The following is a 27066-nucleotide window of genomic DNA, read 5'->3' on the forward strand; positions in this document are numbered from 1 at the left end:
TGCCTTTATGAAAGGCACTCAAAGCTTTAAGCTTAGGAACTTAGTTCTAAGCTGTAATCATTCATTGTTTTATAGACTTTGAACCATAGATATTTGGAGCTTCGAAAAAGATGTTTTACTCAGGTTATTTTTGTATGCTAAAATATTACCGTTTTGAAAACATAGAACTATTGTTTAAACAGCAGCTACACAACTCACGTATATTCGAATCTGAGGAGTAGAAAGAACTGTGTAAAATCATTTAGAGCATTTTTCATGAGTTTTTATTGTGAGAATATATCCTATTTTTTAAAATTCTGTGAAAAGTTTAGATACTCCCTAGGAAACTTCTTATGTTTAATTGAAATGGCCTCAGCTAATCTTTATTCTTACTCTAAACCTCTCATTTTGTAATTTAGACATGCTTCATATTCTATTCTGAGGACACACTAAAATTGAGTGTCTCCTACCAGGTAGTGAAACTTCATAAGGAAGATACATTGCTCAGAATTGTGTAGAACTGGCACAATCTCAACTGTAAGATCAGTAAGATGGAATGATCTGGAATCAGACCGCAATCTATATTAATTTAGTATATAATTTGCTGAATCATCCAACAGTGGAGAATAGATATTTTCATCAATATGTGATTAGAACAATTACAATAATTACTAACTTTAAGTCTTTTCTCATTTTGTACAAAATTAATACCAAATAACTAAATAATTAAATGTAAAATAATGAAATTATAAAACAAATAGAAGAAAATACAAGTGAATATTAGCTTTTAGGATGAAAAGAAAAAATATAAAAGCAAGGAAGAAGTCACAAGGGAAAAAGACTGACAGATTTCATTAAATAAAAATTTTAAAAAACTTTCTGTATAAAATATATCACACACTAAAATTAAAACTTAAAATCACATGGAAAACATATTTTCAACTAACTTAAGAAACAGTAACTTAGGATTAGTACACCTAATGTAAAAAAAATTCCTTCAAATTAGTAAGAAAAACACAGACACCCTAATGAGAAAATAAGCTAAGGATACAAATAACACAGACACCCTAATGAAAAAATAAGTTAAGGACACAAATAGACAATTGACAAAAGATAGAGTAAAATTTGCCAGGAAACATATATATTCTACTTCACTAATAGCTAAATAAAAGTTACTATTTTTATCTATCAAGTTGGCAAATTTAACGAAATGGTAATATTGAATGTTGTGAGTGTAGTAACACAGGCTCCTTAATACATTAGTGGTGGGTATTTATGAGATTGAAATGTATAAGATTTATAGGGGAGGGGGCTGGACATTTTTAAATCAAGGTCTTCAACAACATTCACACAATTTAACCCAGTGATCCCACTTCTTGGACTCTAGCTAAAGAAATATAGAACAAGATTTATGTATAAGGAAATCAACACAGTGTTAATTATTTTGAAAAAAAAAACTGAATTCAACAATAGAAGAATGGTTAAATGAATTTATTTGTACCTCGACCGATGCAGTCATTAAAAATCTTATTTTTTAAGAATATACAATGTTAAAGGGAAAATAGTTTCCAAAATTTTACTGCATTTTATACATTACAGTTTTGTAACTATAGTTACAATGTTGTAAGTATGCATGTGTTATATTTTATACTGACTATATTATATTTCCTATTGATATTTATACAGTCGTGTACTGCATAGCAATGTTTTAGTCAACAATGGACTGCATATTAGGACAGTGGTCCCAAAAGATTATAATATTTCTATGTTTAGGTATGTTCAGATACACAAATACTTATACAAGTTTGTAGCCTAGAAACAATAGGCTTTACCTTACAGCCTACGTGTGTAGTAGGCTATACCATCTAGGTTTGTGTAGACACACTGTATGATCACATGATGAAATCAGCTGATGTCGCATTTTTCAGAATGTGTCCCCATAATTAAACAACACATGACTGTATATTGATTATAATTTTCTAAGTAGCCATACATTATAATTATATTGATATTTTATGTTGATATTGTATTTTCTACTGGTAGGAAAAAGACTAGAAAGATATAAATATAACTGTTAATAGCAGTTATCACTGAGTGTTGGTAGTATGGAATATTTATTTTGTTCTTAATACCTTATATTTTCTATAATGACATATATATGATTTTATGTGCCCATATATTAATACATGCCCATCTTAATCAGAAGAAAATTCTTTTAAAATTTAAATGCATGTTATTTCCAGTTCCATTATTAATCAACACTAGAAGGTATATTCTATGAACACAAAAAAACTTGAAATCTAGCTAATTTGTTCTGTTAGGTTGGTGCAAAAGTAATTGCGGTTTTTGCCATTACTTTCAATGGCAAAACTGCAATTACTTTTGCACCAACCTAAATAGATACAGAGAGCAATAATGCATAGAGTAAACCTTTTCTGTTTTGGGGCATGAGCAATATTGTATGTATTGCACCATCCAACAGTGGGGATGATGCAATACATACATCATTGCAAATGTGTTCCACAACAGCTACCTCTGGGTATCTGCTTGTTGTGAGGAGGTGAGGGGGTGGAAAGGAGCATTTAGAAAGTGAGCAAGAGCACAGCCACATCACTTGGCTCAAATGAAAGGGCCTTTCCAGCACAAGTCTCCAAACACACAGAAAATATGCATTACTTATAAGGGGCAGTTTATTCAATGATAGTTTATTTTATTCTCTAGAGTATGGACCTCACTAACAGGGAACAGTCAAGGCATACATCTATTAATAAACTGCAATATGAGAATGAAAGGCTCCGAAATGATCTTGCAAAACTTCATGTCAATGGAAAATCAACCTGGACTAATCAAAACACCTATGAAGAAACAGGAAGATATGCCTATCAAAGCCAAATAAAAGTGGAAAAAAATGAAGAGAGGTATGCTGGCTCCATTATATAAGGGCATAAGTTTAAAAACATGTAATTAAAATTTATTTTTAAAGAATTCAAATTATAACTTTATACACTTTCTCTTCTGTGGTTTAAAATTTATAATGATAATGCAGTAGATTAGTAGATAATGTAGGCTAGATACATTGCTTTATAAGAAATTGTGTCGATTTGAAATGCGTGGAGTGTTACAGTGGATTTTAGTTTGTTAGTCATCTCAGATCTTTTTGGAAGCTGAGGTGGTATACAAAACATACAGATAAGTAATTTTACTTTTGATGTCATGGGAACAGAGAAAACTAGATTTTAATAGGTATATTGTTCAAACAAAATAGAAAATGTAGGAACATGTCACTTTTCACCTACCTTCAATAATAGATACACTTTCTTTTTTTGTTGTTTTTATTTTTTGGGGTTTGTTTGTTTTGAGATGGAGTCTCGCTCTGTCGCCCAGGCTGGAGTGCAGTGGTGTGATCTCGGCTCACTCCAACCTCTGCCTCCTGGGTTCAAGTAATTCTCATGCCTCAACCTCCCAAGTAACTGGGACTACAGGCCCCCGCCACTACACCCGGATAATTTTCGTATTTTTAGTAGAGACAAGGTTTCACTATGTTGGCCAGGCTGGTCTCTAACTCCTGACCGCAAGTGATCCACCCACCTCAGCCTCCCAAAGTGCTGGGATTACAGGCGTGAGCCACCACACCCAGCCAATAGATACACTTTCTATTGACATTCTAGCAGTGGCAACAAATTATTGGTCATTTTGTAGAGAAGGAATCTATGGATGTATAAGAGGTTTTCTCCAAATGAAGAGAAGTGTATGGAAAATCATTATCTGCTGTGCACATTATTCCCATACTCTGTAAAAGGTCTTATTCAAAATTAAAATCTATCAAGCATAAAAATAGGCTAATTTATTCAATTTTAATAAAAGATTTATGGAGTCATAAGTCTCTGAAAGCCTTTTGCTGTTTTCCCAAACTTGGAAAATGCTGAACAAAATAAGCAAGTTTATTTTATACAATATTTCTCAGAGCCATTAATATGTTAACTTACACTGTGATTGTCCAACAAGGGATATTGTATGCAGCACTCCCCAGACATATTTGATATCAATTTATTATTTCATTTCATAGTGCCAAGAAACGGCAGATTAGTAGGTCCAGACCCAACTTCATTGCAACATTTGCTCATAAGCTCATAATAGTTAGCATGAAAAACCTTCTATTTTGTTGTTACATAACAGAAATAATATTCACAGCCCTGGAAAATTTTCTTAACCTTTGTCACCCTCGATTTTCTATCTGACAAACAAGGTTAATAATTGTAAGATTTTCGTAAGGATTATAGGAGAAAAACCATACACAACTTGTAGTTCCATAAATGTTAACCATTATTACTAACAAAATTGTTAGTATTTATAATAATATTTCTCCCACAACTTATGGTACATAAAAAGTATATTTGGGCAAATAGACAAATGGCTGAATCTGACATAGCCTCAAAGATAGTTCTGTGGGGGAGAGGTGGTGCCAGACTCATCTTTTTAAGTAAGCATACTCAGCTCTACAGGTAGATAAATCCGTAAGTCCATGGGATATATTAAAAAAAAAAGTTCAATATAAAACAGATGTTCAACATTCTTATGGGTATAGTACAGCCCCGTCCTACTTTCAGCACCTCAGCCATGTGTATATTAGAAGGATATACTGTAGCCCCATGCAGGAAACAGTAACCATTCAAAAGTACCAAATTAATAACCGCTTTTCAGGTAAAGAAGCAAATGAAGGAGGACTGACTGCCATCCCTAAAAAGCATCATGGTGGGGTGCTGTGGTGGGGTGTTGGTAGTGACAGCAGCAGCAGGATAAAAGCAGTGTAGGAAGGATGAAAGAGGTCGCTGGGCATGGCCATGGACCAGTTCTCTGGTGAATGTGTCCATGTGAAGATCTGTCCAAAGGAGTGTAATCCTGATTTTGGTGTAAGAATATATGTTCTAATATGGAATAAATAAGCTTTACAGAGTACTTATGGATTCATTCTCCATTGGTCAAATTATGACTCCCATGTACTGTATATAGTTGCCTCATTGCGAGAGAAAAGCAAGCCCATGAAGACACTATAAAGGGTCACCTGCGTATGTTAGTCACTGATCTGTATTGAGCACCCACTGGGTACAGAACACTATTTCCTGTTCGTGCTAGTTGAGAATAACTTTGAAAGCTTTAGATGGAGATACCAGGTGTTGTTATTTAAACAAAAAGACAGTTACTCTGCCTTTTATTATTTTTAGAAAGTATTTTTATTGTTTGGGTTGCCCCCTTTTTTCTCTTTGTCAGGCAGTACAGAATGTGTTACAAGTATCTAACAAAAACAAGACAGTAGGGGACACAAAAAGCAACATAAGAGGTAAAATGCTCAGCAGGAGATTATCCTAATAAGCAGTTTAGGCTGCTATTCCTGCTGCAAAGCCCTGTGTCCTGCCAGTTTCATTTGTTGAAAGTTTCATTAAATTTGTTTTAATGCCTTGTCTGATTTCAGTGTTTTCCAGTGACCTGTTTTTTAAAAGAAACAGTATTTCAAATGTTCTGAATAAATTATTACCATGTAAATCCTACTGTGGGGAAAGAGTTGTTGAGATGCAAGGACACTGTGAACTCACCAGTGAAGAGCTGCAAAGCAGATATCTCTCTGTTAATGCTAGCAACTGAAAAATGAAATCATCTTTTTTTCCCTCACAACACAGCTCAGTGAAGTGAAACAGTAAAAAACTATGTATGTATATTTGTTAGGCATAAATTAATCAAAAACATACAAAGTATCTTTACATATCAATGGCTAATGCAGTGAGGTCTTGTTAAAGTATTTGAGGAAGGAAAAAGCGTTTACATAAAAATGTATGAAGAAAATGTTCCACAAAATGTTAAGATCCATAGTCTAATTTTAAGGCAATTCTTACTTTTAACTGAGGAAGACTTATATAATACATTCTTAACCTTTTATTCACTCTGAAGCAACTCAGTTTTGTTGTTTTTAATGCTCACTCACTTAAAATGTGAAGCATTTTAGGATATTCTAAAGCATTTGCTTTCCAGTAAGACAGCTACTTAGCACTTTCTTAAAAAATATGAGTGAGAGGTGATTGAATTTGGTGTGGATGTTTTAAATATTGTTTTTAAAAGTTAGAGTTTTGAAGTTTCAGGATAATTTACAAGCTAATTTGGAGTAGTGGTATCCAGAGCTATTAATATGTAACTAATTTTAGTGACAAATCAATTTTGTAATAAATGGAGTTTTATCTCTATATAAGACACATACTTAAAAATGAATTTATGGTTTTAAAAGTTGTATAATGTACTAGACAGATTTTAGCAGTCAAACAATCATTAAAATGGCTTCAAGTCTAGCTAATAAATTAAGAGTTTCTAATACTAAAAAACCACAGTCAGCAGGTTTGTAATAACCACTCACAAGATCTCTTGTCAAGGAATGAATAGACATCTAGAAGCCTGAATCTGAGAATGTTTGTACTGTGGTTTTGCTCAATAAGGAGCAAAACATAGGTTGACAGTTCTAGTACAGGAAACAATGAGCAGTTCATGGAATAGGGAGTTTAGTGGAGTGTTGGAAGGTGAGGCTGGAAAAAGGTAAAGAAGGAATCTTGCTCCATGCTAAGGACATTATCCTATGGCCAAGGGGAATATTAATGGAGGGACAGGACTGGATGTACATGTCCAACAAAGCTGAAAATTGTGAAGTGTTGACTCAAGTCTCAAGTGGACAGAGTTCTGTTCCCCAGCAAAGCAACTGGGGCCTGCTATCCTGGTGAAACCACGCAGCAGCCTTGGAATAGGCCTGTGGAAAAGATCATTGAACAGATCAGCTTGTGAGAGGATATTAAAAGCCTTCCAAAATCATTTTTAAGATAGCTTTTAAATTGATATGCATAGCACTTTATGCAAGGTGGTTTTATGAAGTATTTGAATAGCTGTATTCTTGAAGAAGAACTTGTCAGATATAAAGGTGATTTAAAACAAAAGTACTTTACTTCATAATGTCGTCTCTACATTTTATTGATCTTACACTAAAAAGAATGTCCCTATATAAATGTTAGTAATTAACACCATAAAACTTTATCTGTACATCCAAAGCAAAATGGATAACTAAGATAATTATTTAGATAATTTAGCACAAATAATACTTTGCCTGAAATCTCTGTGAGATAACAGAGAGATATATACTTCTTGAATCGCTACTAATTTTTTTTCACCGTGCTTTGAAGTATAGATAGTAACCTCACTCAAAAGGTTCAGCTAAAGATTATATGCAGATATACTATGCAAATGTTATAATTCTACTTGAATTGTGAGATGTTTCATCTTATGGTGCACATCATAAACCATGTTATTTCAGTTTAATTTGCTGTTCTGTTTCCATGGTAATTATAGTTTGGGAGAATGAGTAAAAAAAAGATATATCTCAAGATAAGCAAAAATGGAAAACATGTTGTATTTGTTTTTGTGTACTAATTTACAGATGCCTCACTTAACTTTTATTGCTATTTGTATGCATAGCTTTGAAAATATGATTTGTATAATAAGAAACAAGTCTGTAAATTAGATAGTCTTTGGATAAGACCAGAGAAAAGTAATGTGAAAAAATTTTTAACTAGGTTAAATTAAACTATGAAGGCTTTGAAAAGGGCTAATCAATACCTGTGGAGAATTTGAACCATTAGTAAAAATCAATAATTTCAAATTGAAGGGATTTTAGTTTTGATGGTCTTTGATGATTTTTTTTTTTTTTTTTTTTTTTTTTTTTTTTTTTTTTTTTTTTTTTTTTGAGACGGAGTCTCACTCTGTTGCCCAGGCTGGAGTGCAGTGGCGCAATCTCGGCTCACTGCAAGCTCCGCCTCCCAGGTTCACGCCATTCTCCTGCCTCAGCCTCCTGAGTAGCTGGGACTACAGGCGCCCGCCATCACGCCAGGCTAATTTTTTTGTATTTTTAGTAGCGACGGGGTTTCACCATGTTAGCCGAGATGGTCTCGATCTCCTGACCTCGTGATCCGCCTGCCTCAGCCTCTCAAAGTGCTGGGATTACAGGCGTGAGCCACTGCGCCCAGCCTCTTTGATGATTTTATTACATCTAAACCTCAGTTTCATGAAAGATATTTATTTAATCCCAAACAGCCCATACTTTCAGGACCTTTTTTGTAAAACTTTAGGATAAATTGGTTTGTTACATGTTTTCTTATTCATTTGCTTAGTCAACAAACCAAAATTCAAAATCTCAATGTTATTGTTTTCAGTCTCATTTTCTAACCTATGTTTTAGCACAAACAAATTCCATGCTATATGACTTTCAATGAAATAGTGGGGTTTTTTAAGTCAAGAAAATCTGGATTTGAGTCCAAAATCTAAAGACATCACTTCCTAGCAATTTATTCTGATTTAAAAAGTAAATAATTAGATGAATAATTGAACTTTTAAATCTTAGTCTCCTCATCTGTGGATAGTATCCAGCTTATTAGGGTTATTTTGAAGATCAGATTAGTTTAATAATAATAATACCTAATCTTTACTAAACATTTACTATGTGCCAGGCATTGTTTTCTAAGTGTTTTACATATATTAATCATTCAACTCTCATAACAACCCTTTTATAAGTGAGAAAATTAAAATCACAGAGAGATAAAGTTACCTGCTCAAGATCACACAACTAGTAACTGGAGGAGCTTAGGAGATGGTGTAAATTGAAAGCATGTTTTAAATTATCAAAATCTATAGAAATTAGAGTTATTCAAAGACTTGTTGGCTGGGCGCACGGTGACTCATGCCTGTAATCCCAGCACTTTGGGAGGCCAACGCAGGCGAATCACAAGGTCAGGAGATCGAGACCATCCTGGCTAACATGGTGAAGCCCCATCTCTACTAAAAATACAGAAAATTACCCTGGCGTGGTGGCGGGCGCCTATAATCCCAGCTACTCAGGAGACAGGAGAGTCTCTTGAACCTGGGAGGCGGAGGTTGCAGTGAGCTGCGATCGCGCCACTGCACTCCAGCCTAGGCGACAGAGCAAGGCTGTGTCTCAAAATAAATTAATAAATAAATAAATAAAATAAAAGACTTGTTTAGCATAAAAAATAGTATAATTCTGTTAAGAAAGCCAGTGAGGTTAAGTGTAAAAGAGAATAGGAAAAGAGTATCTATTTAGAACTGTCAAGGGCAACAGTGTAATTACCTGTTTGGAGACTTTTCTCAAACTGTTTTACATTATTAAAATAAATGACAAAGACATAGAAAAGTATAACACAGAAAGGGAAGCAATATAGGCAATAAGGATCGCAAAATATTTTTAACAGTTGTTAAGTTTTCTGCTTCATTTTTAATCATTCTAAGTCCTTTAAATGAAATAGAAATTATTCATCAGGAAAGTCATATTCAAAGAAACACCCAGGTAACAAGCCCAAACATTTTGTTGTGCTTTCCCCCTACTTAGACATCTGAGAGATTAAAATCCTTAGCTACATAAATAAACATGTGTCCTTGATAGCAACAACAACAACCATTTCTTCTCTTTTAGACTTAGTCATGACTGTGAGCCAAACAGAAGTACAACGCCTCCCTTGCCACCTTTGACATTTCAAGCCAAAGAAATGACAAGTCCTTTGGTTAGTGATGATGATGTATTCCCACTGGTGAGTTGCTGGTTGTGGGTTTTTTTTTCTTTAATGGGTTATTGCTTTACTCTTACACTGATGTCAATAAACTGACGTACATAGTAGTTCGTTTGTTTTTAATCTCACTCCTTGAATAGGACTCCAAGATGGGTCTGTGAGTCATTTGGCCATACCTATCTGCAGAAGGAAAAGATATCCATAATATTTCATAAAGTGTTTCAGTCAATGATTATTAACCTCTAATGCAGGCCAGAACTACTGGAGATGGTGTTTTTTAAAAAAAATGCGAGTGCTTGGGACTCACCCTTCAATATTCCATGAGTCCTCAAGGATCTGTATATTTTAAAGAGCTACAGTGATCTTTTGGACTGGTTTAAAACATCTTTTCTATTGACTCTGCCATAAGTGCAGACACAGGTACAAATCATAAATGGACAGCTTGATGAGTTATCACAAAGGGAATGTAACTACCACCCAAGTAATGATCAGACATCCCCAGCACTCCAGAAGCCCCACTCATGTTCCCTTCCAGTCTCTACTTCTGCTTGCCCCCAACATAACCACTATCCTGACTTTTAGCATTATCGATTTGTTTTGCCAACTTGTAAATTTTATATAAATGATATCATATGATATATATTATTTTGTTTCTGGCTTCTTTTTCTCAACCTTGTTTTTTAGATTCATCATCACCCGTATTGTTTTATACAGCTGTAGTTTATTTTTGTTTCTCTATACTAATCTATGGGATATAAATACCACATTCAATGACAATAAAATTCATTCATTCATTCTACTATGGATGGACATTTGAGTCATTTCCAATTTGGGGCTATTACAAATACTGCTGCCAAAAAATTCTTTTATGAGTCTTTTGGTGCATGTGTATATACATTTCCACTGGGTATACATACCTAAAATGGAATACCGAGGTCATAGGATATGAATATGGTCAGCTTTAGTAGGTACCACCAAACTATTTTCCTGTAGGAGCCAATGAATATCTCAAGTACTGTATAAGAGTTGTCCTTGCTCAGAGCAAACACTTGCAAAAGCTAGCAGAAGGCAAGAAATAACCAAAATCAGAGCAGAACTGAAGGAAACAGAGACACAAAAAACCCTTCAAAAAATTAATGAATCCAGGAGCTGGTTTTTTGAAAGGATCAACAAAATTGATAGACTGCTAACAAGACTAATAAAGAAAAAAAGAGAGAAGAATCAAATAGATGCAATAAAAAATGATAAAGGGGATATCACCACCGATCCCACAGAAATACAAACTACCATCAGAGAATACTACAAACACCTCTGCGCAAATAAACTAGAAAATCCAGAAATGGATAAATTCCTCGACACATACACTCTCCCAAGACTAAACCAGGAAGAAGTTGAATCTCTGAATAGACCAATAACAGGATCTGAAATTGTGGCAATAATCAATAGCTTACCAACCAAAAAGAGTCCAGGACCAGATGGATTCACAGCCGAACTCTACCAGAGGTACAAGGAGGAACTGGTACCATTCCTTCTGAAACTATTCCAATCAATAGAAAAAGAGGGAATCCTCCCTAACTCATTTTCTGAGGCCAGCATCATCCTGATACCAAAGCCTGGCAGAGACACAACCAAAAAAGAGAATTTTAGACCAATATCCTTGATGAACATTGATGCAAAAATCCTCAATAAAATACTGGCAAACCAAATCCAGCAGCACATCAAAAAGCTTATGCACCATGATCGAGTGGGCTTCATCCCTGGGATGCAAGGCTGGTTCAATATACACAAATCAATAAATGTAATGCAGCATACAAACAGGACCAAAGACAAAAACCACATGATTATCTCAATAGATTCAGAAAAAGCCTTTGACAAAATTCAACAACACTTCATGCTAAAAACTCTCAATAAATTAGGTATTCATGGGACGTATCTCAAAATAATAAGAGCTATCTATGACAAACCCATAGCCAATATCATACTGAATGGGCAAAAACTGGAAGCATTCCCTTTGAAAACTGCCACAAGACAGGGATGCCCTCTCTCACCAGTCCTATGCAACATAGTGTTGGAAGTTCTGGCCAGGGCAATTAGGCAGGAGAAGGAAATAAAGGGTATTCAATTAGGAAAAGAAGAAGTCAAATTGTCCCTGTTTGCAGATGACATGATTGTATATCAAGAAAACCCCATTGTCTCAGCCCAAAATCTCCTTAAGTTGATAAGCAACTTCAGCAAAGTCTCAGGATACAAAATCAATGTGCAAAAATCACAAGCATTCTTATACACCAATAACAGACAAACAGAGAGCCAAATCATGAGTGAACTCCCATTCACAATTGCTTCAAAGATAATAAAATACCTAGGAATCCAACTTACAAGAGAAGTGAAGGACCACTTCAGGGAGAACTACAAACCACTGCTCAATGAAATAAAAGAGGATACAAACAAATGGAAGAACATTCCATGCTCATGGGTAGGAAGAATCAATATCATGAAAATGGCCATACTGCCCAAGGTAATTTATAGATTCAGTGCCATCCCCATCAAGCTACCAATGACTTTCTTCGCAGAATTGGAAAAAACTACTTTAAAGTTCATATGGAACCAAAAAAGAGCCTGCATTGCCAAGTCAATCCTAAGCCAAAAGAACAAAGCTGGAGGCATCATGCTACCTGACTTCAAACTATACTACAAGGCTACAGTAACCAAAACAGCATGGTACTGGTACCAAAACAGAAATATAGATCAATGGAACAGAACAGAGCCCTCAGAAATAACGCCGCATATCTACAACTATCTGATCTTTGACAAACCTGAGAAAAACAAGCAATGGGGAAAGGATTCCCTATTTAATAAATGGTGCTGGGAAAACTGGCTAGCCATACGTAGAAAGCTGAAACTGGATCCCTTCCTTACACCTTATACAAAAATCAATTCAAGATGGATTAAAGACTTAAACGGTAGACCTAAAACCATAAAAACTGTAGAAGAAAACCTAGGCATTACCATTCAGGACATAGGCACGGGCAAGGACTTCATGTCTAAAACACCAAAAGCAATGGCAACAAAAGCCAAAATTGACAAATGGGATCTAATTAAACTAAAGAGCTTCTACACAGCAAAAGAAACTACCATCAGACCGAACAGGCAACCTACAAAATGGGAGAAAATTTTCGCAACCTACTCATCTGACAAAGGGCTAATATCCAGAATCTACAAAGAACTCAAACAAATTTACAAGAAAAAAACAAACAACCCCATCAAAAAGTGGGCAAAGGACATGAACAGACACTTCTCAAAAGAAGACATTTATGCAGCCAAAAAACACATGAAAAAATGCTATCACTGGCCATCAGAGAAATGCAAATCAAAACCACAATGAGATATCATCTCACACCAGTTAGAATGCCAATCATTAAAAAGTCAGGAAACAACAGGTGCTGGAGAGGATATGGAGAAATAGTAACACTTTTACACTGTTGGTGGGACTGTAAACTAGTTCAACCATTGTGGAAGTCAGTGTGGTGATTCCTCAGGGATCTAGAACTAGAAATACCATTTGACCCAGCCATCCCATTACTGGGTATATACCCAAAGGACTATAAATCATGCTGCTATAAAGACACATGCACACGTATGTTTATTGCGGCACTATTCAAAATAGCAAAGACTTGGAACCAACCCAAATGTCCAACAATGATAGACTGGATTAAGAAAATGTGGCACATATACATCGTGGAATACTATGCAGCCATAAAAAATGATGAGTTCATGTCCTTTGTAGGGATATGGATGAAGTTGGAAATCATCATTCTCAGTAAACTATCGCAAGAACAAAAAACCAAACACCGCATATTCTCACTCATAGGTGGGAATTGAACAATGAGAACACATGGACACAGGAAGGGGAACATCATACTCTGGGGACTGTTGTGGGGTGGCGGGAGCGGGGAGGGATAGCAATGGGAGATATACCTAATGCTAGATGACGAGTTAGTGGGTGCAGTGCACCAGCATGTCACATGTATACATATGTAACTAACCTGCACATTGTGCACATGTACCCTAAAACTTAAAGTATAATAAAAAAAAAAAAAAGACAGAACTGTGGCCTTGGATAGCAGCAAGACAGGCAGATCCCCACACTGCTACTGCTCAGACCCAAGGCTTATACAGCTTCAGGAAAGCAGATGCGCTCTTCAGCAAGACAATTAAAGGCAACCTTCCAGAAGAGGCAAGAATGTGCTGTGTGTCATAGCCTGTACTTTGTATGATAGCATCAAGGTTGCTTTGTTCTTATGCTAGTTGAAGTAAACATTAATAAAGTGAAAACCAGGAGGCAGTCATGGGGCTAATCAGAAGTCAACATGGCAGATTAGCATTCAAAGTGGAGTCACTTTTGCCTCCCCTGGTGCTGACATTGAAATGGGTCAAACCACCTAGTTTTATTTTCTAGGCACCACCAACTATGAGTTGCATGACTTTGCACAAGGTATTTAGCCTTTCTCATTTCCGTTTCCAGAGACGAAATCAATCTCAAGGGGCATTTTAAGGAGTAGTTTCAAGTTTTAAAGGAGATTAAATATATTAAAGTTTTTCAAGAACTGCAAAGTACTGTATAAAGAACTATTACTGTTTGTGTTTATGTCAACAGTTGGACTTCTTTACTCTTTATGTTGGCATGAGAAATTTTCCTTCTCATGTTTTCCATTTTCTGGGAAAAAAATAAAAATAAACAAAACACCTTCAAAAAAAATAATAAAATAAAATAAAAATAAAAAAAAAACAGGCTCTGAAATTGTGGCAATAATCAATAGCTTACCAACCAAAAAAGGTCCAGGACCAGATGGATTCACAGCTGAATTCTACCAAAGGTACAAGGAGGAGCTGGTACCCTTCCTTCTGAAACCATTCCAATCAATAGAAAAAGAGGGAATCCTCCCTAACTCATTTTATGAGGCCAGCATCATCCTGATACCAAAGCCTGGCAGAGACACAACCAAAAAAGAGAATTTTAGACCAATATCCTTGATGAACATTGATGCAAAAATCCTCAATAAAATACTGGCAAACCAAATCCAGCAGCACATCAAAAAGCTTATCCACCATGATCAAGTGGGCTTCATCCCTGGGATGCAAGGCTGGTTCAACATATGCAAATCAATAAATGTAATCCAGCATATAAACGGAACCAAAGACAAAAACCACATGATTATCTCAATAGACGCAGAAAAGGCCTTTGACAAAATTCAACAACGCTTCGTGCTAAAAACTCTCAATAAATTAGGTATTCATGGGACGTATCTCAAAATAATAAAAGCTGTCTATGACAAACCCATAGCCAATATCATACTGAATGGGCAAAAACTGGAAGCATTCCCTTTGAAAACTGGCACAAGACAGGGATGCCCTCTCTCACCACTCCTATTCAACATAGTGTTGGAAGTTCTGGCCAGGGCAATTAGGTAGGAGAAGGAAATAAAGGGTATTCAATTAGGAAAAGAAGAAGTCAAATTGTCCCTGTTTGCAGATGACATGATTGTATATCGAGAAAACCCCATTGTCTCAGCCCAAAATCTCCTTAAGTTGATAAGCAACTTCAGCAAAGTCTCAGGATACAAAATCAATGTGCAAAAATCACAAGCATTCTTATACACCAATAACAGACAAACAGAGAGCCAAATCATGAGTGAACTCCCATTCACAATTGCTTCAAAGATAATAAAATACCTAGGAATCCAACTTACACGGGATGTGAAGGACCTCTTCAAGGAGAACTACAAACCACTGCTCAATGAAATAAAAGAGGATACAAACAAATGGAAGAACATTCCATGCTCATGGGTAGGAAGAATCAATATCATGAAAATGGCCATACTGCCCAAGGTAATTTATAGATTCAGTGCCATCCCCATCAAGCTACCAATGACTTTCTTCAAAAAATTGGAAGAAACTACTTTAAAGTTCATATGGAACCCAAAAAGAGCCCACATTGCCAAGTCAATCCTAAGCCAAAAGAACAAAGCTGGAGGCATCACGCTACCTGACTTCAAACTATACTACAAGGCTACAGTAACCAAAACAGCATGGTACTGGTACCAAAACAGAAATATAGATCAATGGAACAGAACAGAGCCCTCAGAAATAATGCCGCATATCTACAACCATCTGATCTTTGACAAACCTGACAAAAATAAGCAATGGGGAAAGGATTCCCTATTTAATAAATGGTGCTGGGAAAACTGGCTAGCCATATGTAGAAAGCTGAAACTGCATCCCTTCCTTACACCTTATACAAAAATTAATTCAAGCTTGATTAAAGACTTAAATGTTAGACCGAAAACCATAAAAAGCCTAGAAGAAAACCTAGGCAATACCATTCAGGACATAGGCATGGGCAAGGACTTCATGTCTAAAACACCAAAAGCAATGGCAACAAAAGCCAAAATTGACAAATGGGATCTAATTAAACTAAAGAGCTTCTGCACAGCAAAAGAAACTACCATCAGAGTGAATAGGCAACCTACAAAATGGGAGAAACTTTTCACAACCTACTCATCTGACAAAGGGCTAATATCCAGAATCTACAAAGAACTCAAACAAATTTACAAGAAAAAAACAACCCCATCAAAAAGTGGGCGAAGGACATGAACAGACACTTCTCAAAAGAAGACATTTATGCAGCCAAAAAACACATGAAAAAATGCTCATCATCACTGGCCATCAGAGAAATGCAAATCAAAACCACAATGAGATACCATCTCACACCAGTTAGAATGGCAATCATTAAAAAGTCAGGAAACAACAGGTGCTGGAGAGGATGTGGAGAAATAGGAACACTTTTACACTGTTGGTGGGACTGCAAACTAGTTCAACCATTGTGGAAGTCAGTGTGGTGATTCCTCAGGGATCTAGAACTAGAAATACCATTTGACCCAGCCATCCCATTCCTGGGTATATACCCAAAGGATTATAAATCATGCTGCTATAAAGACACATGCACATGTATGTTTATTGCGGCACTATTCACAATAGCAAAGACTTGGAACCAACCCAAATGTCCAACAATGATAGACTGGATTAAGAAAATGTGGCACATGTACACCATGGAATACTATGCAGCCATAAAAAATGATGAGTTCATGTCCTCTGTAGGGACATGGATGAAACTGGAAACCATCATTCTCAGCAAACTATCCCAAGAATAAAAAACCAAACACCGCATGTTCTCACTCATTGATGGGCATTGAACAATGAGAATACATGGACACAGGAAGGGGAACATCACACTCTGGAGACTGTTGTGGGGTGGGGGGAGGTGGGAGGCATAGCATTAGGAGATATACCTAATGCTAAATGACAAGTTAATGGGTGCAGCACACCAACATGGCACATGTATACATATGTAACTTACCTGCACGTTGTACACATGTACCCTAAAACTTTAAGTATAATAATAATAAAATTTTAAAAAAGTTTTATAACAAAACCATCACATGTTTTAAGTGTACAATTCCAAGTTTTTAAAGTATACTTACAGACAGCCATAATCACAATCTAATTTTGAAATAACCTTACCACTGTGGAAAAAGAAATTCATCTCTTTTGTATTTACTGATTTCATTACCCTGGTCATAGGCAATCATTAACCTGTTTTTATATGTAAGCCTTTTATTAAAAGTTATTTTAAGTGAAATCATAAATTAAAAAGAAAAAGAGTTGTCCTTGCTCTACTGTCTAACACACGGTAATATAGGCCTTTTTAAATTTAGCTATTATGGTCAGTGTGTAGTAAGATCCTATTGTGTGGTTTTAATTCATGTTTCTCTGGTGAATAATGAGACTGAGCACCATTCATATGTTTTTTGGCCATTTTGATATCCATTATAAAATATCTGTTCAATTTCCTCACTTAATTTTCTGTTGGATTGTCTTTATTTTTATTGATTTATGGGTATCCTTTCTATTCTTGATATAAGCCCTTTGTTGCTTATATGTTGGTTTTGCCTTGTAATAGTAGAGACTAGAAGTAAAGTTAAGCTATTTTGGTAGAAGAATGCTTAAAACCATTAGCTTTTGAAGTATTAGAGATGTCTAAAGCCCTGAAATGCTCTTTTGTGTTCATCTCAACATAAAATGCCAACATTATTTGAACAGACTAAAATACATACCAATAATGTAAACTAAATAAAATTCCTCATTTAAGTTATGAGAAATTCTAAGGGGACTTTGCAAATTCTGCATCAATAAAACTTTGATCACTAAGGACTTAAAGTAAGCACATATTTCAGTCAAGCAATGGAAAAAGTTGCTAAATACTCCACTGTGCTAGTGTCAGATGATTTTAGGATTTTTAGGATCACAATTAGTGTCCGCTCAAATATCACCTTATCAGAGATGCCTAAGCAACCAGTCCACAATAGCACCTTCCTCTTCACTCCCTGCCCCTCATCTTGCCTTTTTTCATAGCACTTCACTATGAGACATTTTGTTGCTTGGCCTGCCTCCTTTAGAATGTATGCTCCATGAAAGCAGGGGGTGTTTTCTATTTTTGTTTTTGTGGTAACCCAACACCTAAAATAGGGTCAGCACTAGTAGGCACATAAAAGACATGCAGAAGTATCTGCTGATTTGATTTAATAACATGGGGCTTCCTTCTATCTCTAAAATTCTACATTACTCTTTTGAGGAATTCCTAACCTCCAGAGTAACCAGGAGAGAAAATTCCCAACTCTTCTAGGAACTGGGCATGGGGAACCTAATCTGTGATGGAGGCCTTAAAAATCCTACGGGAAGCCACTGTTCTAGGTCTAGTGGTTTCCATCTTCTACTGCATTTTGACATCCACATCAGTACCATTCCTATCAAGACTACTGCCGATCTTCTAGTTGCTAATTAAATGCACATTCTGAAGTATTCATCTTTCTTTCTTAATCTTGTTGTCTTGATACTCTTATGTTCTCTGGCTTCTATGACACTATACTCCGCTGATTCTCCTGCCACCCTCTGGCTACTGTTTCCCAGCCTGTTTCTAGGGTTCTCCCTCCTATTTCTGTCCCTTAAATATTAGTGTTATTTATTCATAAAATAAAATAAACATGTATTGAGCACCAACTATATGGCAGTTCCTGTTCTAAACATGTCTTTGAATAAGATAGAAACATAAGTAGTATGGTGAAAAAAAAGAGGAAACTTCATCAATGGAGGAATGGATAATCAGATTGTGATATATACATACAATAGAATATTATTCAGCCATTAAAAGCAGCTATGCCAAAAAAGGCCAAAAATTACTACAATGTGGATGAGCCTCAAAAACGTGTTAAGTGAAAGAAGCCAAACACAAAAGGCTATATTGTATAATTCCATGTATATGAAATAGCCAAAATAGGTAAATGAAATCCATTGAAACAATGTAGATTGGTGGTTACCAGGGGCAGTGGGGAGGGAGAAACAAGGAGCAGTGGCTTAAGGAGTACAGAGTTTTCATTATGGATAATGAAACTATTTTGGAACTAGATAGAGATGGTGGTTGCACAACATTGTGAATGTACTAAATGCCACTGAACCACTCATTTTGAAATGGTTAATTGTATGTGAATTTTATCTCAAAAACAAACAAGAGGAGAAAAATTAATGCTTGGAAATAAATGAACAAATAAGAAAATATCAAGGCCAGGCGCTGTGGCTCATGCCTATAATCCCAGCACTTTGGGAAGCCGAGGTGGTCAGATCACCTGAGGTCAGGAGTTCAAGACCAGGCTGGCCAACATGGTGAAGCCCCGTCTCTACTAAAAATACAAAAATTGGCTGGGCGTGGTGGCACATGCCTGTAGTCCCAGCTACTCCAGAAGCTGAGGCAAGAGAATCGCTTGAACCCGGGAAGCAGAGGTTGCAGTGAGCCGAGATAGGATCACTGCACTCCAGCCTGGGCAACAGAGCGAAACACTGTCTCAAAAAAAAAAAAAAAAAAAAAGAAAGAAAATATCAAATAGTGATAAATGCTGTGATGAAAAGAAAAGCAGGTAATGTGATAGGGAGTGATGAAAGTATGGGGGATTACTTTAGGTTGAGTAGCCAGGAAAATTATCATTGAGAAAGGGAAATTTAAGGTGAAACCCAAACAACAGCAAATCCAGCCTTGCAAAGATCTGGTAGAAGAGAGTTTTAAGTAAGGGAACTATAAGGCAGGAACGAGTTTGGCAGGCATGAGAACCAGAAAGGTTGGGGGACCTTCTGGAGCTTAGAAGGGAAGAGGGAGACTGGAACAAAAGGGAACAGATAAGTTGTCAGGGGAAGTCCAGTATATGAGGACAGTAGGTCATGGGAAGGAGTTTGGATTTTATTTTAAAACAATGGGAAGCCATTGTAAAGTTTCAGTTAGGAAAATACTGGTCTGTTTACTCCATTTCAAATTATTTTACTCTGTTTAATAATAAACAGATATGTTTAAAATTTTTAAAAGATCCTTTATACTGCTAAATAAAGAATAAATTATAGAGGGGCAAGGGTAGAAGAGGAGACAACTGTTGTAAGGCTATTTCAGTAGCCTAGGCAAGAGATGATGCTGGCTTGGTAGCAGTGGAGATAGAGCAACATATTAGATCCAGGAAATATTCTGGTGCGTAGACCAGACTTGACAATGAATTGTATATGGGAAGTGGGAGAAAAGAGTGATTAAAGATGACTCCTAGGATTTCAACCTGAGCATTGAGTAGATGCTAATACCACTTTCCGACATGGGAAGACTAGGGAAGAAATAGGGTTAGAGGAGAAATCATGATTTCTAGGTTGGGCATATAAGTTTAAAATGTTTACTAGACACCCAAACGTAGACATTAAATAGTCAATAGGATATGTGAATCTGATATTCGAGGGAGAGATCAAAGCTGGAAATACAAATGTGGGAATAATCGGCATATGGTTGGTATTTAAGTCTATAGAACTGGATGAAAATACTTAAGTATAAAAAAGAAATCATCCCAATACAAAGCCTTGGGTCATAATATTGAGTGACCTAATGGGAATCCTGAAGGACAGGAGGAAAGTTTGATAATGAAGAGGATGGGGCTCAAGGAGGGTCCTCTTTCATTTGCAGAAACAAAGTCACTGAGAGGTAAGAAGAAATAGGATCTGCAGTATAGGAGGAAGGATGAGTTTCTGAAACAGGAGGATGGCCTAAAATTCAGCTACAGATACAAATGGATGTGGAATAATGAGGGAGCTCCCCTCTGACTCCTAGGAGGAAGCCAGGCCACAACGTAATGAGTAAGAAAGTGAACATACTAGGGAAGTGCAATAGAATCGCCTTGCAGTGTTCACTGACCACATGATATTTATGGTCATGAATTTAAAGTGAAACTAGTCCATGCAGTAATTTACCCCCAACCTGTTGGCTCCGGCATTCAGCTGCTCAGGTGTAGGCAAGACCCGGGCAGATGGGTCAGCTTAATTAGGGGTGGGTTTTACCAGGTTATTAGGATAGAGACAAGATACAGGGGTTTACCAGGTAATGAGGATAGAGACAAGATACAGGGAGGGACAAGTTGCTGAATGGTTATGAGATGGACGGGAATAAGCAGAGTTAGGAAGAGAGAGTATGAGGAAGATGATGGATAGTGAAAAGTAAAGAGTCTAAATGAGGTCAGAGAAATGCTGGCGTGGGAGTACTAGATTAAGCATGCTGGAAGGATGATGGATAGGTTGCTTTAAATCTCAATTAGTAAATAATGCAGTTCTCATTGATGATAGTGTCAAGGACATGCTATGTGGGTGGATGCCTGACATGAAGGATTCTTCAGGGCTCCATCTTTTAACTTCTTTTTTTCCTTTTACTTGCCTATCTTGGATAATTTCAGTCAATCTCATGGCCTTGTCATCTGTAACTTCCAAGTCTGTCTCTCTGATTCAGACCTATATTCTGAGTCCTAGATTGACATATCTCACTGTTTACTTGAGTCTGTTTAAGTCTCAAGTCGCCTCAAACTCATTATTATTCAAAATTGAATCCATTTTCTTCATTCATAAACTAACTAAAAAATTTTATTGAAAACACACTGGCCCAGAATCTGTGCTAGAACCTGATGAATCAGAAATAAGTAAGAGGCCAGGAGCTGTGGCTCACACCTACAATCTCAGGCCAAGGCAAGAGGGATTGCTTGAGCCCAAGAGTTCAAGACCAGTCTGGGCAACATAATGAGGCTCCGTTTCTATAAAAACTTTTTTAAAAAAGAGCTGGGTGTGGTGGTGTGTGCCTATAGTCCCACCTACTCAGGAGGCTGAAGTGGGAGGATCACTTGAGCCCAGGAGCTGGAAGTTAGAGTTAGCTGTGGTTGCACCACTGTGCTCCAGCCTGGGCAATAGAGCAAGACACTGTCTCTAAATCAATCAATCAATCAATCAATCAATCCATAAAACGAAAGAAAGAAGATCTTACTCTTAATGGCTTCCTTTACCTTTTTCTCTTTCTCAGTAAATGGCATGAGTGTCACTAATCACTCAGGCCAGAATCTAGGAAGTCATCTCTCTGAGATCAGGTTTCCTAGAATCTGAGATGAAATTCTTGTGAAAGCGATTTACCGAGGGAGTATTTTAGTATTTTCAGGAGGAGAGTGAAGGAGACAGGCTAGGGAAGGGGAGGAAAATTAAGCAAAGATGTGGTCTCAGCTACAAACTAGTATAGCCTGGTGTCCCAGGAAGCTTGGCACATGAATTGCACCACAGCATTTGTTCTCACCAAACAAAAAGTTTGGTATTTTATGCCCCTGTGTCCATCAATCAGTCATTGCGTCAGAGAGGATAGCAAATGGGCAGAGGAGGGACTGCAGCCTCCCAGGTGAGGCAGGAGCCTCCAGTTCGGTGGAGGGCAGTTCCCCAAAGGAGCCAGCTGTGAGCTGTTAGTAGCCAACACCCACCCAGCTAGAGGAGAGATGCATCAGCCTGGGGAAGGGGATCCGGGTAGGGGACCAACCACCATGGTCCACCTCTTGCACCACTCAGAACCACCTTCTTCCATAGCTTCCATTCAGGCATAGCTTCTTCACGATTCTTGCTGGTCATAATTTCTGGAAAAACTGTTGAGAGGAAAGTTAGTGAGATAAGCCACAGCCCCTCATGCTGCAATTGGTCGCTGACACCTATCACTGCCTCACCCATTCTAGATTCCTCTCCCCGTCAGCCAACTCTTCTGTTGATCCAGGTGGCTTTTCTTTTGGGGTGAGCCCCTAATGTCCATGCCCTTATTAGGATATGGTTTCTGTATTTGCCAATTAAAATTAAAATTGGGCATGAGAGTACCAAAAGATGCCTCAGAGGATCATCAGAGTACCAAACACATTCCTCACTGCCTCTGTTATGCAGTAGCAATCTTACCTCTTCAGGATGACTTAGGGTCAGCTACCTCTGCCAATATAGGAACTCCACTCTGTGTGTCTGATCTGTTGGCATGAGGAGCCCAAAGTGACCACATGGGAGCCAAAGCTCTAAGTTTGGTGGGACTCTTACAGGTCTCTTGGTAGAAGCATTCCGCCTCTAAGAGCCAGGATCTGTAGAACAACAGAGCCTAAAGATACATAGACAGAAAGCACAGATTCTCCAAGTGGGTTAACAGAAGTGATAGAGAGTGAAGCCATTCCTACTTCCTCCCTTTTGTTCCCAGATCCATGTATTCTACCCATTGGAAACACAGAACCATAAAACAGCCATCGGTTTAAAGTCTATACCACATCCTGAAGAATGGCACCCCAACCTCACAGGATATAATCTCCAAGCTGGTGCCTCAGCTTTGCCCTCAAGAGGCCGTCTCAAAGCTCTATCATGTTAGCGTCCTCTGGATAGTGCTGTGTGTGGTTAGGACCAGTGGATACCATGGTCCTGCCCCCACTGCCATACTCTTTTGCTATAAAGTAGGTACCTTTACTATTAAGCAGGGTCTCTCTCATGTCTGCAGATAAGTGATTCTATGAGCCCTAAGATAGTGGTGCAGCCAGGAAAGGCAAACACGCAGAATTCATATCCATTCTGATAAGCATACAGCATTGCCCTTTCCAAGGTGCTAGGGACCTAATGCAGTCAAGTTGCCACCAAGAGGCTGGTTGGTCTCCTTGAGGGATGATGCCATATCAAGAGCTCAGCTTTGGTTTCTGTTGCAAGCAGGTCAGACATTCAACAGCAATAGCAGCTGGATTACCCTTGGTGAAAGGGGAAATCATGGTATTGGGATGATGCATAATTCCCACTGAGGTAGCCAAAGACAGAGGCTGGATCAAATCATCCTGTCCACTTGCTGGAGTCTCAACCAGGACTCAACAGCATGACAAGAATTGTCTTGCAAATAGTATATAGGTTTCTGCTACAGATAGCATAGCCTTGTTCCAGAATCTTAAGGGTCTGCAACACAGCTTTCCCGATGAAACTTGCCAGAGGCTCCACAAGGCATTTTTCTCTACCAGAGATTCTTCTAGTATGGGATCTACCAAGTTATTTGACCAAAGTAGCAGGACTACTTGTACCCTATCCTGAACCTCCTACACAGCTCTTTCTTTCCAGAGTTCTGGGCTTTCTCACAAAATAATTTTTTCACCGGGCATGGTGGCTCACGCCTGTAATCCCAGCACTTTGGGAGGCCGAGGCGGGCAGATCACGAGGTCAGGAGATCGAGACCATCCTGGCTAACATGGTGAAACCCTGTCTCTACTAAAAATACAAAAAATTAGCCGGGAGTGGTGGCGGGCGCCTGTAGTCCCAGCTACTTGGGAGGCTGAGGCAGGAGAATGGCGTGAACCCAGGAGGCGGAGCTTGCAGTGAGCCGAGATCATGCCACTGCACTCCAGTGTGGGCGACAGAGTGAGACTCCGTCTCAAAAAAAAAAAAAAAAAATTTTCTGTGTCACCCAATAAATGAATCAGATTATTCAATTATTTGATCCAAGGGTGGAACATTTTCAAGGTGCATTAATTTTTGCTTTACCTAGGATGTTCTGACATGCCACATAGCAGTAGACACCTAAAAACAAGGTGTCAAGCCCCAATCTTTTATGGGGTTTATCTTTCACCCTCTGGAGTACATACATCTTTCCATCCCTTTAACATACTTGCCACTTCTTGCTCATCAAGTCTCATTAACATGATGTTAGTGTTAATATATGATATTCCATGTGATAGTCTTTGGAATGTCCAGATGGGCTAGGCCCCTTCAGAATTTATTGTGACAGCTTCATTAACATAACATTGGGGCAAAACCATGGATATATATTGTTGGCCACCCCATGTGAATGCTAACTGCTTCCTATCCTCCTTTTTATTAGATATTAAAAAGAATGCATTTGCCAATATTAAAAATAATGCATTTGCCAGATCAATAGTAGCATACCATCTACCCCAGGCTGTGACAGTCTTCTCTAGTAGAGATACTATCCCTGACACAGCAGCTACAGTTGGGCCTACTGGTTGGAAAAGTGTGCAGTACTCCATCATTTGCATGATCCCTAGTTTTGGCAGGGGCCAGATTGGTGAACAAAATCCACCTAACAAGGTTCACATGTATACAGATTGTCGACTCCCCAAACACTACATAAAGTCCCATTCTTCCTACCAAAATGAAAATCAAAGAAGAATATAGTAACCACAGAACTGGAAAATTAAAGTACAGATTTCCCCAACAAAAAAAAATTACTTAATTTTTGTATGTGGCTTTTCAAAACGAAGAATTGTAAAATTATCTGATGTTGTCCTTTATTCTTTAGCCACAGATTTTTATTTTTATTTTTTTTAAGTAAGCACTAAACAGGTCACAAACAGTTAAATAGCATTTTCATGTCACCAAGAAGGGTGGAATTGGGGCACTCGTCCCTGATACTTTCTTCTCTGTGATAAGACAAACAAGATACATGCCAGCATCAAGCCTTCCCTACTAGGGAGCCACCTCCACCCCAAGACACATCATGCAGCCAGCCCTCTCACCTGGCTAACTCCAAGCATTGATTCTCCCTGTCAAAGCCAATCCTTATTTTCTTCTATATAAACTGTCTAGTGCAATTCCACTATAATCTTTACTTTAGCTTTTTGGAGTTGCCTATTTTCAAATGAAAATCATTGGCTTTGCAAATGATTGCAGCATGTTTTAGGCAGATTCCATGGTGAGTGCATTGTCCCTGCATTTGCAGTTGGACAATATAACACTCATTTGTAGAGCTTTTTAATGTAATGGTGCTGTGATGTCTTACTTAGTTCCTTGAGGATTTCATTAGTGGTAACTGAATTACACTAGTAGTGGGAATTCAGCCCAGGATGTATTCTTTCATTAAGAGCTGCGGTGTTTGACAGTATGTCAGGGATGAAGCATGCCTGGAAATGGGAAGATTTTTTAAAGCTCTGTATTCCTCACTCACTTTTCGTTCTTTCTCTCTTTAGTCTCCCCCAGATATGTCCTTCCCAGCATCTTTGGCTGCACAGCATTTCCTTCTGGAAGAAGAGAAACGAGCAAAAGAACTTGAAAAACTTCTAAATACACATATTGATGAACTGCAAAGACACACAGAATTTACTCTTAATAAATACTCCAAGCTAAAACAAAATAGACACATATGAGCTTTTAAACTTTTTTATTTGCTTCCCCCCCGCCCCTGCCAAGAAAAAAAGCTCTGGCAAAATATTTACAAAGCTGATTAATGAAACCAAGAAATTCTGTTCTGTTTCCTTGAGTAAATAATTTCCGTAAGGCAGCTAGAAAATAGTAAGTATTTTGTTCTATAAAGCTGTTTGCATTTCTGCATTAACATGCTAAATTGTCCTGCTGTAGAGTTACTATAAAATAAACATGACTATTCCAAAAGAGATTTTTTTCCAGTCTAAGGAATATTTTGGAATCAAATATGCAGTTTTTTTTCCCCACTTGAATCATGTATACTGAAAACCCATTTCCTCGGCAACTACACAAAATAAGAGAAAGGGAAGTGCTATATTCCAGATACAAATGACTCAAAGGCAGCTCAGTTGTACTGGTTTTGAAAACTCAAGGATTTTATAAATAAAAATATTTAAGTATTTCCAGTTATGTAAACACTCTAAAATTCTATAATTTTTGGGGGAAAAAAAGCTATAGCTTTATTGTTTTTACATTCACCTTTATAATGTCTGTCTGTTTCAACACAATGAAGATATATGGAATGTGCAATTTACAAACCTAAAATATATGTGCCAAAAATTAACGCTTTTTTGTTAGTACTAATGACTTCATGGACACGAACAAGATAAAGGAAATATAAAGCATTACTGTTGCTACATTTTCCTTTGTAATCACTTCTGTTTTTAATACAATAAAGGAATGTAAAATTCAATGGACTTGAAGCATAAATGCTAAATCTGTATAGAACAGTAATAGCATGGCTGTGAACAATAAAACAGAAGTTACAAATACACAGCAATAATACAATATACTTTAAGAGTTTCACATATGTGTGTGTGTATATATATATGTCTCTCTC

The 27066-nt window shown here is 37.4% G+C and overlaps 2 protein-coding genes across 18 annotated transcripts in view; one reads left to right on the top strand and one right to left on the bottom strand.

Moving 5' to 3' along the window:
* The window catches only part of DEUP1 (deuterosome assembly protein 1), a 102415-nt gene extending 75496 nt beyond the window's left edge, over window positions 1–26919 (top strand). For 7 of the 17 annotated variants that reach the window (XR_010147110.1, XR_010147111.1, XR_010147109.1 and 4 more), the window contains 3 exons: window positions 2701–2897; window positions 9491–9605; window positions 25994–26919. Coding sequence is in view for 9 of the 17 variants with exons in the window: in XM_016919899.4 (XP_016775388.1) it covers window positions 2701–2897; window positions 9491–9605; window positions 25994–26170 (489 nt within the window). In the remaining 8 variants the exon portion in view is untranslated. 17 annotated transcript variants of the gene reach the window in all.
* SMCO4 (single-pass membrane protein with coiled-coil domains 4) overlaps window positions 1–27066 on the bottom strand; it is a 151921-nt gene that overhangs the window by 19877 nt on the left and 104978 nt on the right. The window lies entirely within an intron of this gene.

This window comes from Pan troglodytes, chromosome 9 (assembly GCF_028858775.2).
Source record: "Pan troglodytes isolate AG18354 chromosome 9, NHGRI_mPanTro3-v2.0_pri, whole genome shotgun sequence".
Classification (NCBI taxonomy): Eukaryota; Metazoa; Chordata; class Mammalia; order Primates; family Hominidae; genus Pan; species Pan troglodytes.